Source organism: Ornithorhynchus anatinus, chromosome 7, assembly GCF_004115215.2.
Source record: "Ornithorhynchus anatinus isolate Pmale09 chromosome 7, mOrnAna1.pri.v4, whole genome shotgun sequence".
NCBI classification, from domain to species: domain Eukaryota; kingdom Metazoa; phylum Chordata; class Mammalia; order Monotremata; family Ornithorhynchidae; genus Ornithorhynchus; species Ornithorhynchus anatinus.
In genome coordinates this window covers 69170489-69185731 of record NC_041734.1, presented here as the reverse complement: position 1 = coordinate 69185731, position 15243 = coordinate 69170489, and the positions used below count along the sequence as shown (strand labels likewise).

At 55.9% G+C, this 15243-nt stretch overlaps 1 protein-coding gene across 2 annotated transcripts in view; it reads right to left on the bottom strand.

The window, feature by feature from the left end:
- Positions 1-2327, bottom strand: part of CPNE5 (copine 5) — a 56983-nt gene extending 54656 nt beyond the window's left edge. For both annotated transcript variants that reach the window (XM_029069733.2, XM_029069734.2), the window contains exon 1: positions 1981-2327. In XM_029069733.2, the coding sequence (XP_028925566.1) occupies positions 1981-2075 (95 nt within the window). In that variant the 5' untranslated portion in view covers positions 2076-2327. The remainder of the gene's footprint in view (positions 1-1980) is intronic.
- Positions 2328-15243: the final 12916 nt, after the last annotated feature.

Sequence of the window (15243 nt, the reverse complement as noted above, 5' to 3'; positions counted from 1 at the left end):
ACGTGCACACCTACACCTGTTTACCGAAATACATCCCGGAGCAGCGCTCACGCCGACCCACCCGTCAGCCCCGAATACCAAGCACGGCGGCACTGCCAGCGTACAATCTCCCCCTGCACCCTAAGGGCTGCCGTGAGGGGCGACTCCCTCACCCTCCCCTCCTCGGAACCACCAGCCAAGATGAGGGGTGTCGAGGACTCAGCCAGGCCAGTCCGGGACCTCCTCGGCCCCTTTCCCCGGGACTTGAGATCAGACGGGGGAAGATTTCCCCTCTCCTTGATCTTTCTCTCTGTGGTGAGTTGGTCCCTGGAAGGTGGGGGGCAGGGGGCAAGGGTCAGATTCCTGACACCAAAGAAATGGGGATGCTGCTAAGGCGACTTCGCTCAGAGAGACCACTCCTCCCTGAGGATTCCTTCAGATGCGACCTACCCAGCGTGTCCACTCCACAGACCTGTTGGCCTGGGGCTTGTCCCTCCTGTCAATCAGTGTATTCGATGAGGGTTTACTAGGTTTAAAGCACTGTACTGAGCACTTGGGAGAGCATAACAGAATAGAGTTGGTAGATCCATTCCCTGCCCACAAGGAGCTCACAGCCTACAAGCTCCTACTTGGCCGAGCGCCAGACACACCTCCTTGTGTCAGCGACAAGGACATCTGGGATCTTCCCCACTTCCAAGGGGGGGGGGGTGTCTCCCTGTCCCCTCCCCTGTATACGGGTGGGGGAGGATGCAGGGCCAGTTGTCCTCTCTTGAGTGGGATTCCCATGGACCAGGTCTATGGAGCCCCGGATTCCAGGTCTGAGCATTCCCCATTCCCCTCCCACTTGCACCCTTTTGCCCACCCTACCCCAGGGGCTCCTTGGGTGGGGGTAAGTGTGGATCTCCCCCATCCTAAACCTGGGTCCCCGGAGGAGGGGAGGGAGGGGGGACGGGGAAGAGGAAGAGGCTGGAAATACAGAGTGAGAACAGGAGAGCCGATGGAAAGGGTAGTGGGAGGTGGATTGGGGAGTTCCATCGGGATCTCCCTTTGGCTCCCCTTGTAAATTAGAGCCCTAACACTCCATCTTCTTGTCCCCTCACCCCGCTTTACCCCGGGCTCCAAAATGGAGCTGTGATGAGAGAAGGAAAGGAATGTCACTCTCGAAGTTCAGAAGGGAGGGCGACGAAGCTGGGGAAAGCACTCAGTTGCCCTAACTCTCTGACTCTGCACCCCACTCTCCTCCCGCCCTGGGTGGGCACGGGTTGACCTGAGCACTGCCACCAGGGCACCTGGTGGGAAAGCCGAGCTGGTTGGTGCCTCCGGGATCTTCCCAGAGCCTTTCTCCTCTCCCGCAGCTTCCAGGGCTGCAGTAGTCCAGAACACAAACTTTCAACCATCCATCAGTTGTATTTTATAATCGTGATGATGGCATTTGTTAAGCGCTTACTATGTGCCAGGCACTGTTCTAAGCGCTGGGGTAGAGACAAGGTCATCAGGTTGTCCCACGTGGTGCTCACACCCTAAATCCCCATTTTACAGATGAGGGAACTGAGGCGCAGAGAAGTTAAGTGACTTGCCCCAGCTGAAAAGTGGCGGAGGAGGGATTAGAACCCATGACCTCTGACTCCCAAGCCCGGGCTCTTTCCACTTAGGCCACACTGCTTCACTCGCTGTAGGCAGAGCACTGTACTAAGCATTTGAGAGAGTACGATATATAACCGAGTTGGTAGATAGGAGCTACATCTTCCCCTCTTTCCCCAGTTCCCCTTTCGGACGCCCCCCACCCCTAATCTGGCTCCTTTCCCCCAGCCAGAGCTCTCCGCTCCCACTGCTCTCGGGCAGCCGAATGGAGGGTTGAAAGTTTGGGGTGTAAGGGGAGGTCTTGAGGGGGCCGTCCAGGCTGAGAGTCACGGAACTGAGCTTCGGGGGGCAGCGAGGGGGTCGGGGGGAGCCGGACCGCTCTTCCCTCCAGCTGGAGAGACGTCCCGTCCAGCCGCTTACCTGCACGACACGGTGACCTCCACCTTGGTGGCCGGGATGCTGCTGGTCAAAGAGTCAAACTCGCTTACCGACGCCATGTCCTCAGGTTGCTCCATCGCCCCCCACCACCCCACGCTCCCTCGCCCACCTCCACCCCTGGAGGGCGGGGGGTGGGGGGCGGGCGCCTCTCCCACCCCTCCAAGAAAACCCCACACCCGATCCCCCTTTTTTTGAGGGGGTGGCCGGGGATTCGGGTGAGGGGGCTGATGAGGGGGAAATCTGTGCCCCTCGGAGCGGGGGGTGAGGGGGAGAGAGGCAGGACAAAGGGGGCACAGAGGATGGGAGAGGAAGAGGGGGGCACGGGGAAAGAAGGAAGGGGAGAGAGGGAGAGGAGGACACGGGGGAGAGGAGCAGGGAACGGGAGAAAGAAAGAAGGGGAGATGAAAGAGATGGGGGGGGGGACACAGGGGAAGAGAAAGGGGACAGAGGGAGAGGGGGACACGGGGGAGAGAAGGAAGGGGAGAGAGGAAGAGGGGATCGGAGGAGAGAAGGGAGTGAGGAGCAGGGAACGAGAGAGAGAAAGAAGGGTAGAGGAAAGAGAAGGAGAAGACACGGGGGGAAGAAGGAAGGGGAGAGAGGGAGAGGGGACACCGGGGAGAGAAGGGGGTGAGGAGCGGGGAACGGGGGAGAGAAAGAAGGGGAGAGGCAAGAGATGAAGAGAGGGAGAGGGGGATACAGGGAAGAAGGATGGGAAGAGAGGGAGACACGGGGGACACGGGGGAGAGAAGGGGGTGATGAACAGGGAACGGGGGAGAGAAAGAAGGGGAGAGGCAAGAGATGAAGAGAGGGAGAGGGGGACACAGGGGAAGAAGGACGGGAAGAGAGGGAGAGGGAGACACGGGGGACACGGGGGAGAGAAGGGGGTGGGGAGCAAGGAACGGGGGAGAGACAGAAGGGGAGAGGTAAGAGATGGAGAGAGGGAGACACGGGGGCACGGGGGAGAGAAGGAGGTGAGGACCAGGGATCGGGAGAGAGAAAGAAGGGGAGAGGCAAGAGATGGAGAGAGGGAGAGGAGGACACAGGGGAAGGACGGGGAGAGAGGGAGGGGAGACGCGGGGGAAGAAGGACGGGCAGAGAGAGAGAGGGAGACGGGGTGAGAAGGGGTTGAGGAGCAGGGAACGGGAGAGAGAAAGAAGGGGAAAGAGATGGAGAGAGGAAGAGGGGGGACACGGGGGAGAGAAGGAAGGGGAGAGAGGAAGGGGGGGGACACAGGGGAAGAAGGATGGGGAGAGAGGGGGACACGGGGGAGAGAAGGGAGTGAGGAGCAGGGAACGAGAGAGAAAGAAAGGGAGAGGAAAGAGAAGGAGAGAGGGACACGGGGGAAAGAAGGAAGGGGAGAGGGGGACGCGGGAGAGAGATGGGGTGAGGAGCAGGGAACGGGAGAGAGAACGAAGGGGAAAGAGAGGGAGAGAGGGAGAAGTGGCGGTGGGGTCCGGGGAGCCGCGGGGCAGCGGGGGGACCCGGCGAGGGAGAGGATGCGCGGCCGGAGGATAACGGGGTGCGGGAAGGGGCGGGAAGAGAGGGGGGAGGCGGGGGGAGGCAGGGATGGGGACGGGATTGGGGAGGGGATGGGGAGGGGGTCGGGGGGGGGGAGCCGGCGGTGACAGATGGGGGAGGGGGGCGGGGGAGGGTCTGCGGGGCCGGGGATCCGAGTCGCCGCCCCGCTAATAACGGCGCCGGGGGGCGGGGCGGGCCGGGCCGGGAGGAGGGGCAGCCCCAGCACCCCCACCCTCCTCCTTCTCCTGCTCCCGCACACCCCGCCCCGCCCCGCCCCGAAATGCGGGATCCGCGGAGCCCGGCGGGGAGAGAGGGGGGTCCCTGTCTGGGTCTGTGGGTGTCTGGGCGAGTGCGTGCACCCCGGTGATGCCACCGTGCCCTCGCCCGTGGGGGTGAGTGTCTGTGCCTGTGTCTGGGGGGGGTGGGGGCCGCCCCCGCTGATGTGAGGGTGCCTCATGTGTGTGTGTGTGCAACTGTGTGCGTGTGCATCTGTGTGCGTGTGCACCCTGGGGATGCCACCGTGCCCTCTCCTATGGGGGGGGGTGTGTGTTGTGTGCGTGGTCCCCGGCGCTGCTGAGCGTGTCTCGTGTGTGTGTGTGCTGCCCCGCTGACCGCCCCTGCCTCGATGTGTCTGCCTGCGCGGGAGGGCGGGGGCGGGAGCCCCGGTGATGGGATCGGGTCTCCTCTCTGTCTGTCTCTGTGTGTCTGTGTCTGTCTGTGTGTCTCCGTCTGTCTGTCTGTGTGTGTGTGTCTGTGACTGTCTGTGTGTGCCTGTGTGTGTCTGTGTTTGACCCCCCCCCACACCCGGGTGTGCGCCCCTGCGCCTGAGCCCTGGTCAGCGCTTGTGCGTCTCTGTGTGCGCGTGTGTGTGCACGTGTGTGTCTGTGCACCTGTGTGTGTGTGTGTGTATGCGGGTCCTCCCCCCCCCCCGCCCCCCCAGAGCGAGCGCCCAAACCCGTGTCGACCACTGGGCCTTGGGCCGCCTCCTCCCCGTCCTCCAGGGACCCCGCCCCCGCCCCCCGGCAGCCCCAGGACCCCCGACCTCTCGCCCCCTCCCGTCTCCATCCGGGGGGCCCTTGCCATGCCTTGCTTCCAGTTAGTACAGTGCTAAGCGCTTAGTGCTGAGCGGGAGAGAGAAAGAAGGGGAGAGGCAAGAGATGGAGAGAAGGAGAGGGGAACACGGGGGAGGAAGGACGGGGAGAGGGGGCCTCAGTTCTCTCATCCGTAAAATGGGGATTGAGACCGTCCTTATGGGACAGGGACTGTGTCCGACCCGATTTGCTTGTATCCACCCCAGCGCTCAGTACAGTGCCTGGTACACAGGCAGGGCTTAACAGATACCACGGTTATTGTTAAAAGGGGGGGCAGGGGCAGAAGAGCACACCGAAGACATGTCGGACCCAGGTAGAGGGGAGGAGGGACGCTCGATCCTTCATTCAATCATATTTATTGAGAGCTTACTGTGTGCAGAGCACTATACTAAGCGCTTGGAAAGTACAATACAGAAATAAAGAGAGACGATCCCTGCCCACAACGGGTTTACAGTCTAGGGTGGGGCGGGGTGGTTGGTGGCGGGGGGGGGGGGGGACGGGCATCGATATAAGTAGGCAGGGATCAATATAAATATATAGGATTATAGATATACACATGTATACGTAAGTGCTGTGGGGCGGGGAGGGGGGGAAGAGCAAAGGGAGCGAGCCGAAATGACGCAGAAGGGAGGGGGAGCGGAGGAAAAGGGGGCTTGGTCTGGGAAGGCCTCTTGGAGGAGGTGCGCCTTCAATAATAATAATAATGTTGGTATTTCTTAAGCGCTTACTATGTGCCGAGCACTGTTCTAAGCGCTGGGGTAGACGTAGGGGAATCGGGTTGTCCCACGTGGGGCTCACAGTCTTAATCCCCATTTTACAGATGAGGGAACTGAGGCACAGAGAAGTTAAGTGACTCGCCCACAGTCACACAGCTGACAAGTGGCAGAGCTGGGATTCGAACTCATGAGCCCTGACTCCAAAGCCCGTGCTCTTTCCACTGAGCCACGCTGCTTCTCAAAGCCTTCAGTAGGGCTTTGAAGGGGGAAGAGTCACTGTTTGGCGGATATGCGGAGGGAGGGCGTTCCGGGCCGGAGGTGGGATGAGGGTCAGGGGTTGGCAGCGAGACAGGCGAGATGGAGGCCCAGTGAGAAGGTTAGCACCAGAGGAGCGGAGTGTGCTGGCTAAGATGTAGACGCTCACTCTTTGCAGGCCGTCGGGCCTCGGGCCGGGCCGGGGTCAGTGGATTTCTCCTAGTCGGGGCGTTCCGTGCCATCCAACTAAACCACTGGTGGGACGGGGATCCCTTCGGCCACCAGGATCACCCCTTTCTCCCTCCACGCCCTCTGTCTTGCTGGTCAGACAAGCTGTCCGACCTCCACCTCCGGGCTGCAGACAAGGGGCCCTGCTTCTCCCTGGGGACTCAGGGTTTGGGAAGAGCAGAGTCTCCACTCTCTTCTTCCCTACTCCCCGAGACTTTCTCCCCTCTCCCCACTCCCCAGCTCCCCTTCCGCTGGGGCAGACCAGGGGCTACTTTAGAACTGTAGCCCGGCGGACACTCCACCCTCGGTTTGCATTCCACTCCGTGGAGGTGCCGGAAGACCGGTTCCGGCCCATTTCCGTCACTGAAGTCGGCTCGAGGGAGTAGGAGATGGAGTAGGTGGAAGGACAGATCGGAGAATTAATGCTTAACTGAGGCGGCATAAAAACGTTTCAGAGGACCGATCGCAGGGCATCCTGAGGTGAGGGACTTGGTGAGCTAGGGGCTGCTGGCTGGGAGTGAGGGGGCCGAGAGAAAAAGAGAGAGAGGAATCGTCGCTCCCCCTCCCTCCATAGAGACAGAAAATGGAGGTTCCCTGCAGGACCGTGTCTTCTTCTTCCTCTCCTACCCTCAAGCATGTCACCCCTGCTAAGGGGGAGTCAAGACTTTTCTGGCCAATTTTCCCCACTCTGGGAAGTTGCTAGGTCTTAGGAAGAGTTGGGGGGGGGGGGGGGCAGGAAGGGAAGGGGAGGAAAATTTGGGAAGGGAAATCAATCTATCAATCAGTGGTATTTATCTCAGCTTAATCCCGGCTCCACCACCACTGCTGTGTGACCTTGGGCAAGTCACTTTACTTCTCTGGGCCTGTTTCCTCATCTGTAAAATGGGGATCGAGACTGTGAGCCCCACGTGGGACAAGGACTGTGTCCAACCCGATTTACTCGTATCTACCCCGGCGCTCAGTACAGTGCCTGGCACATAGTAAGCGCTTAACAAATGCTATAATTATTATTTATAGAGCGCTTACTATGTATACAGCATTGTACTAAGCGCTTGGGGGAATATATAATACAATAGAGTTAGCCAACATGTTCGCTGTCCACAACAACAAGGCAGAGGAGCCAAACAGTCTCTCACAAACCCTCCCTTATTCCTCCCTCATCACCCTACCCCAAGTAGGTTTCTGCCCCAACAGCCGGAGGGAAACAGGAGAAATCAAATACGGCAGTGTCTCAGTATAAATAGTAATGATAATTATGGTATTTAAGTGCTTACTATGTGCTAGACACTGTGCTAAGCACTGGGGTGGATACAAGCAAATTGGGTTGGACACAGTCCCTGTCCCACATGGGGCTCACAGCCTCAGACCCGTGACTTAGCGGAAAGAGCAAGGGCTTGGAAGTCAGAAATCGTGGGTTCTAATCCTGGCTCCATCACTTGCCAGCTGTGTGACTCCGGGCAAGTCACTCAATTTCTCTGAGCCTCAGTTCCCTCATCTGTAAAATGGGAATTAAGACTGTAAGCCTCACATGGGACAACCTGATCACCTCACATCTCCCCCAGCGCTTAGAACAGTGCTTGGCACATAGTAAGCGCTTAAGAAATACCATTATTCTTCTTATTTTACAGATGGGAGAACTGAGGCACAAGGAAGTGAAGTGACTTGCCCAAGGTCACACAGCAGACAAGTGGTGGAGTCTGAATTAGAGCCCATGACCTTCTGACTTCCAAACCCGTGTTCTTTCCACTACGCCATATTGCTTCCCATAAATGGTATCCTCCTCACCACACTTAACCCGGCTGTTCCCATTAAATCCTCTCCCAGTCCCCCTCCCTCTGGTTGCTATTTTCAAGGACTGCTTCCCCCGTCCTTTCCGCCCCCCATCAAGAATTTGGTCTTTGCACATAATCTGCGGAGATGTCCCTCTCTACCCGCACCTGTGTGCTGGAACTATCCCCAACTCACAGGTTGAGAGAATCTCAGAGTTCCAGAACTGGAAGGGTGTTCAATCGATCCTACCGGTTGAGCACTTCATGTGTACTTAGTACATGGTACACTTGAGCTTAATACCCTGGGCAGAACACGGTACTAAGCTTAAGCGGTCCCCTGGTCCGGCTTAGTGGCAAGAGCTCCGGCTTGGGAGTCAGAGAACGTGGGTTCTTCTCTCTTTCTACCGCCCACCCCGCACGCTCCGCGCCTCCGCCGCCCACCTCCTCACCGTCCCTCGGTCTCGCCCATCCCGCCGTCGACCCCCGGGCCGCGTCCTCCCGCGGTCCCGGAACGCCCTCCCTCCTCACCTCCGCCAAACTGATTCTCTTTCCCTCTTCGAAACCCTACTTAAAACTCACCTCCTCCAAGAGGCCTTCCCAGACTGAGCTCCCCTTCTCCCCCTACTCCCTCTACCACCTCCCCTTCACCTCTCCGCAGCTTAACCCTCTTCTCCCCCCATCTCCCTCTGCTCCTCCCCCCTCCCTTCCCATCCCCTCAGCACTGCACTCGTCCGCTCGACTGTATATATTTCCATTACCCTATTTATTTTGTTAATGAATTGTACATCGCCTCGATTCTATTTAGTCGCCATTTGTTTTTACGAGACGTTCTTCCCCTCGACTCTATTTATTGCCGTCGTTCTCGTCTGTCCGTCTCCCCCGATTAGACCGTAAGCCCGTCAAACGGCAGGGACCGTCTCTATCTGTTGCCCACTTGTTCATTCCAAGCGCTTAGTACAGTGCTCTGCACATAGTAAGCGCTCAATAAATACTATTGAATGAATGAATCCCAGCTCCGCCACGTTTCTGCTGGGTGACCTTAGGCAAGTCACTTCACTTCTCTGGGCCTCAGTTACCTCATCTGGAAAATGGGGATTAAAAGTGTGAGCCCCATGTGGGACAACCTGATTATCCTGTATCTTCCCCAGCGCTTAGAGCAGTGCTTGGCACATAGTAAACACTTAAATACCACAATTATTATTACCCGGGCACACGAATTCTTAAATATCCTGCCGTTTGGGGGCATCGAGAAGGATGTATCTCCTCCCGTTCTTCGTACCCTTCCTCAATTAAATGATCAGAAAGTTGTTCCTTAAGTCTGCCCGACTCTCTGAGCCCAACATGAGACAGGGATTGGGTCCAACTCAGCACTCGGTACAGTGCCTGGCACATAGTAAGCGCTTAACAAATAGCATCATCATCATTATTCTCTCTATGCAGTTCAAGCGCGTGTCCTCTATTGTTCGTCCTGCTATTGGCATGGAGAATGACTGGTCACCCCCACACACACACACACCCAAACCCTTTAGGTTTTTTTGGGGGGGGTTGGATGGTATTTGTTAAGCACTTACTGTGTGCCAAGCACTGTCCCCTCCCTCCAACCTTCCAGACTAACCGACTTCGATTAATTTACCCCACAGCGAACAGACAACCCCCAAGACAGTTAGGAAGAAGCAAGCCCTGCAGGGGGCTGGCTGAGGATTTTTCTTTTTCCGTTTTTAAATCGTATTAAGCTCGGAGCACAACCCTTCCCCCCCCCCCCCCCCCCCGACCTCTCCTCTCCATCCGCCCTCGTGGCCTGTCCCTGCCCATTTCCATCCACTTCTGGAAAATCCATCCTTCCTGGTTTCTGCTCCCTTTGCTGACCAGGGATTCCCCCCCAGCCAGAAGCCCAATTCCATTTCCGGGTCTGCATCCTCTCCAACTCATCATCCTTCCTCGCAGGAGGCCCGAGACACCACCTAGGGTGATGCACTGATGAAGTATTTAAAAAAAAAGAAAGAAAGAAAGAAAAACACCCAAGCCACTAATTCATTTCCATGCTAAACCGGGAGCTTGTCTGCTGACAACAAGAGAAACGTGAGCAAAATGCCATCGGACTAGGCCGCGGTGTATGGAGATGCTTCCAATTCCCCGGGCTCGCTGGCTCAGAATATTCTCTTCTTCCGCCATTATTATCTCCGCTGCCCAATTTACCGGTGTTCCTCTGGGCTGTTGGCACGGAAAAGCTCTCCAGAATCGATTCACACCTTGCCTCCTGCACCCTAACCAAGGAAAATGTTTATTGTTCTGTTCTTTGATCACCCGAGCCTCTCTGCTCTGCTCCCGGGGGGGCCTCTGCATTTCTCTGGGCTGTCACTGAAAATCCCAAATTCCCACCCCCTCCCCACTCCCTTGGCCCCTCAATCCTATTTCATTCATTCAATTGTATTTATTGAGCGCTTACTGTGTGCAGGGCACTGTACTAAGCGCTTGGAAAGTACAATTCGGCAACAGATCCCTACCCAACAATGGGCTCCCGTCGGGAAACCGGGACAAATATTTTAATAGGCCTCGGTCTCCCTGTTTTGTGAAATGGGGGCTTTTATTTAAAAATGGTATTTAAGCGCTTACTATATGCCAGGCACTCTACTAAGCGCTGCGGTGGTTACAAGCTAATCAGGTTGGACTTAGTCCATTTCCACCCTATGGGGCTCACAGTCTTAATCCCCATTGTAGAGATGAGAGAACTGAGGCATAGAGAAGTGAAATGTCTTGCCTAAAGTCACACAGCAGACAGGTGGCAGAGTCAGAATTAGAACCCAGATCAACTGCCCTCTTCCTGCCCCCCCCAGCAGCGTTAAAGAGATGAGGTGAGAAGCAGCGTGGCCTAGCGGATAGAGCACGGGCTTGGGAATCACAAGAAATGGGGTTCTAATTTTGGCTCCTCCACTTGTCCGCTGCATGACCTAGGGGAAGTCACTTCATTTCTCCGGGCCTCAGTTCCCTCATCTATAAAATGAGGGTTCCGTGAGCCCCATGGCGGCCGTGGGCTGGTTCCGACCCGATTAGCTTGTACCTACCCCGGCACTTAGAATAGTGCCCTGGCACAGAGTAAGTGCTTAACAAATACCACTAAAAAAGTTCATTACTCTCTAGACAATTCCAGGCTTAATAATGTGTAAGAAAAAAAGGGACTTTATTGCCCCTTGAAGCTTTGAGCTTCCAAGAATTCTAATGTACCCCCAAAATTCTACAAAAATGAGGGAACCTTAAAAGGGAAGCGTCTTCTCGAGGGCTAAAAATTTCCAAGAGATGAATACAAAACCCGAACTCTCTCCTTTAAGAGTGAACCCCAAGCAGTGTGTTTCTTTCTTAACTTAATAAGAAAACAGAAACCGTTAGTCATCGTTCCCCTCCCCCGCATCTGCTCCCGACGGGCTGCCGGACTCCGGGGGCTCCCAGGCTCCCAGGCCGGCCCGGTTGGCTCGAAGAAGTGCGCCGGGCCCGGCGAGTTTCCGAAGCGGCTTCTAATGGAGCTGGGGACAGACCCTTCCTGTTAGGGAGACTGTTGCTATGATATTTGCTGAGTGCTGAGGCTAATTCATTTATGATCCAATAAAAAAGGCCGATTAGGATCATTTAGGCTCCAGCTGGGCCCCTGAGCAGCCGGGGCAGAGAAGCCACCCAGGGTGGGATGTTCTCGTTGACCCTTCCGCCAACTCCCTCAGCCCTGCCCCCCGAACCCTGCCGCCCAACCCAGCCCTTCCAGGACTGAAGCTCCACCAGAACCCTTCTCGAAGATCGGTCCCTTCCACATAGGGAAAGGTCAGGCCAAGCCCTGGTCTCTGGCCTCTCCATAATAATTAATATTGATAGTACGTGTTAAGCACTCACTGGGTGCCAAGCGCTGGGATATACCCAAGATTTCATCAGGTCCCTCAGGGAGCTCACAATCTAGGAGGGCATACAAGGATCGAATCACCACTTTGCAGATGAAACAACTGAGGTCCCGGAGGATTAGACTGTTCTCCCCCGATTAGACTGTAAGCCCGTCAAAGGGCAGGGACTGTCTCTATCTGTTGCCGACTTGTTCATTCCAAGCGCTTAGTACAGTGCTCTGCACATAGTAAGCGCTCAATAAATACTATTGAATGAATGAACTCGCCCAGGGCCGCCCAGCAGGCAGATGGCGGAGCTGGGATTAATGATGGTATTTGTTAAGTGCTGAAGATGTGCCAGGCGCTGTACTAAGCACTGGGGAGGATACAAGCAAATGGAGTTGGAAACAGTCCCTGTCCTGCGTTCATTCGATCGTATTTATTGAGCGCTTACTCCGTGCAGAGCACCATACTAAGCGGTTGGGAAGTACAATTCAGCCACAGAGACAATCCCTGCCCACAATGGGCTCACGTGGGGTTCACCGTCTCGGTCCTCATTTTCAGATGAGGTAACTGGGGCACAGAGAAGAGGAGCGACTTGCCCGAGGTCACACAGCAGACAAGTGGCAGAGCCAGGTCTAGAACCCACGACCTTCTGACTCCAGGCCCGTGCTCTACCCACTCCTCCCACGCCCCTGCTCTTTTCACTAGGCCACGCTGCTTCCTTGTGCCCATCTCACCTCCGGGGAAGCCCTGGACAGGCCTTTGATTTGAGGGCTACTTTTTAGCTCCTCCCCGGGCTCCAGTCTAGCCACAAGCCCTCAGCGGGTGGACGATCAAGAACATCCCCGCGGCAGGATGAGAAAGGGCACGCCAGCCGCCCCAGCCCCACCTCCGGATCCCTGGGCAAACACCCGGGAGAGCCTCACTAAGAGCACGGGCCCGAGTGGGAAGGAGCTGCGTTCTAATCCCAGCTCTGCCACTTGCCCGTTATGTGCTCTTGGGCAAGTCACTTCACTTCTCTGGGCCTCAGTTACTTCATCTGCAAAATGGGGATTAGGACTGTGACCCTCATGAGAGACAAGGATTGTATATTCTAAGTTATTCATATTAATGTCTGATTCCCCCTCTAGATCGTGAGTAAACTCACTGTGGACAGGGAGTCTGCCGACTCTGTTGCACTGTACTCTGCCAAGGATTTAGTGCAGTGCTCTGTGCATAGTAAGTGCTCAATAAATACCACGATGAGATCTGGCCTGATTAACTTGCATCTACCCCAGTGCTTAGTACAGTGCTTGACGCTTAATATCTGGCCTGATTAACTTGCATCTACACCAGTGCTTAGTACAGTGCTCGACGCTTAGTAAGCACTTACCAAATACCATAAAACCTGCTCCCTACCCCCGGTGGGGACGCCCCTAGCTTACAAAGGCACCTCCAGCTGAATCTCATACCCTCCTACCACACCCCCTTGCCAAGCTCACGATGGACCAGCTCTCCAAAACCCGTCCGCGGCTTCTTCCTCTAGCTCGTACGATCATTCTGGGCAGGGAACACGTCCGCTAATGCCGTTGCGAGGTACTCTCCCAAGCCCTTAGTACAGAGCTCTGCCCATAACAAGCGCTCGGCAAATACCATTAATTGATACCCGCGGTGAAGCCCAAGCCGCCTGGGTAATGCAGACGTGGGATCTGCATCCTGAAGCCTTATGAATTCAGCCCCAGACTTCTCCCCAAGAAAGCTTCATTCGCTCGTTCGATTGTATTTATGGAGCGCTTACCGTGTGGAGAACACTGTACTAAGCGCTTGGGAGAGTACGTTCCTTGTCCGCTGGGCCGTTCCTGAGCCTCCGGAGAGCCACCACCTGGGGCTGAACCTCTACCGGTCTGATGGTCGATCGGGGTGGCCCTGACCGATCACTGCCTTTCCATGATGTGGCTCAATAAATCCCATCGATGAAGGCTTGATCGAAAAAGCATCTCCTCCCAGACCGTCCGGCCTTCCCGAAGCCGGAGCGGATCCGTACTGGCCTCTAGTGGGAAATCCCCTCATAGCAAACCTCGGCGGAGCTTTGGCAGACAGCGGATTTCCAAGGGATGACCCAGATTCCTTAGAAAGAGGAACTCAAGTTGAGGTAAACACTCCCTCTTACCCACGCGTCTGCCCGTCAGTCCACCCACAGAGATGCAGGTGCTCTGCTCACGGTAAGCGCTCACTAGATACCGGTGACGGAAAGGAAGGTACCTCTGTTGACCCCCGAGCTCCTTGCGGGAAGACAGGGCCCGGGACTTGGTCCGTATGTATCTGTAATTAATCTATTTACTTGTATTAATACGAATGTCCGCCTCCCCCTCTAGACTGTGAGCTCGTTGTGGGCAGGAACGTGCCTGTTTGTTGCCATATCGTACTCTCCCGAGCGCTTAATAGTGCTTTGCACGCAGGAAGCGCTTAATACGAATGAATGTGGGCTTCTTGTTTTGCATGGTTTTTTTTTTTTTCATATTTGTTAAGCGCTACTTACCGGGCGCTGTATTAAGCACTAGAGCAGCTAATCAGGTTGGACGTAGTCTTGATCCCCATTTTACAATCGGGGTAACTGAGGCCCAGAGAAGTGAAGCGACTTGCCCATGGTCACACCGCAGGCAAATGGCAGAGTCAGGATTAGAACCCATGTCCTTCTGACTCCCGGGCCTGTGTCCTATCCACTAGGCCACGCCGCTCCTTTGCTCCGATCCAACTCGGACAGATCCAGCGCGTGAACCAAAGAGGGACCTGGTTCAGTCCCCTTCTCTGTTTATTGTGCATCGGAAGCCCCCTGAAGGGCACGGACCACGTCTATAACTCTGTTGTTCTGCACTCCCCCAAGCACTCGGTACAGTGCTCTGCACACAGCAGACGCTCAATAAATACTATTCCTCCGCTCCGCACAAGTCTCTTGAGAACTGTTCAGTAGTCTGTCGCTGACGAGAGCTTTGCAACCATAAAGTGCTTTGTAAGCGGGAAAAGGATAATGATAAGACAGATGTGCTTTTCATTTCTTCCTCCTCATCTCTCAGGGAGAGCTGTTATCAACGAGAGCCATCGCAGTCATTGCGTGGCCTCACTCGAGGCCCGGCTCGTGAAATGGAAGCTGTCGATTTTCCAATTCCATCTAATTCACTCTTCCCTCCCTCACCCCGGTCCCCCGGCCCAGCACGAGCACGTACACCCACATCCCTTCGGGGATGGGTCGCCAAGGGCTAACAGAGGATAAGGATGAGCTATTCCTGCAAATGGTTTCAGGTGGAAAGGGGCCAGAAGTGGGAAACCAGAGGAAGAGATGGGGGCCGGGCAGAGATAAGAGGATGATTTCTTCTGGCTCAGATTCCACCGGCCTAGCGGCACCTACTCCAGTGGAACGCACATCCCTGGCCCGACTCCCTGCCGGGTCCCGAGAGGGCTGGGCTCAGAGAAGCAGGGCGGCCTAGTGGATAGAGCAAAAGCCGGGGAGTCGGAAGGACGTGGGTTCTAACCCCGGCTCTGCCACTCGTCTGCTGTGTGACCTTAGGCGGGTCACTTCCCTTCTCTGTTTCTCAGCAAAATGGGGATTAAGCTTGAGCGCCCCATGTGGGTCAGGGACCCCGTCCAACCTGATTATCTTGCGTCCACCGCACCGCTTAGTAGCGGCTGGCACATAGTAAGCGCTTAAGAAATACCATTAAAAAAACCCCACACTCTTTTAATGGATCTAGGTCCACAGGAGGCCCAAGGCAAGAGAGATAAAACAGAGGCAAGGGAAGGTAGCAGAAATTGCTTGGGTTCTTTCAGC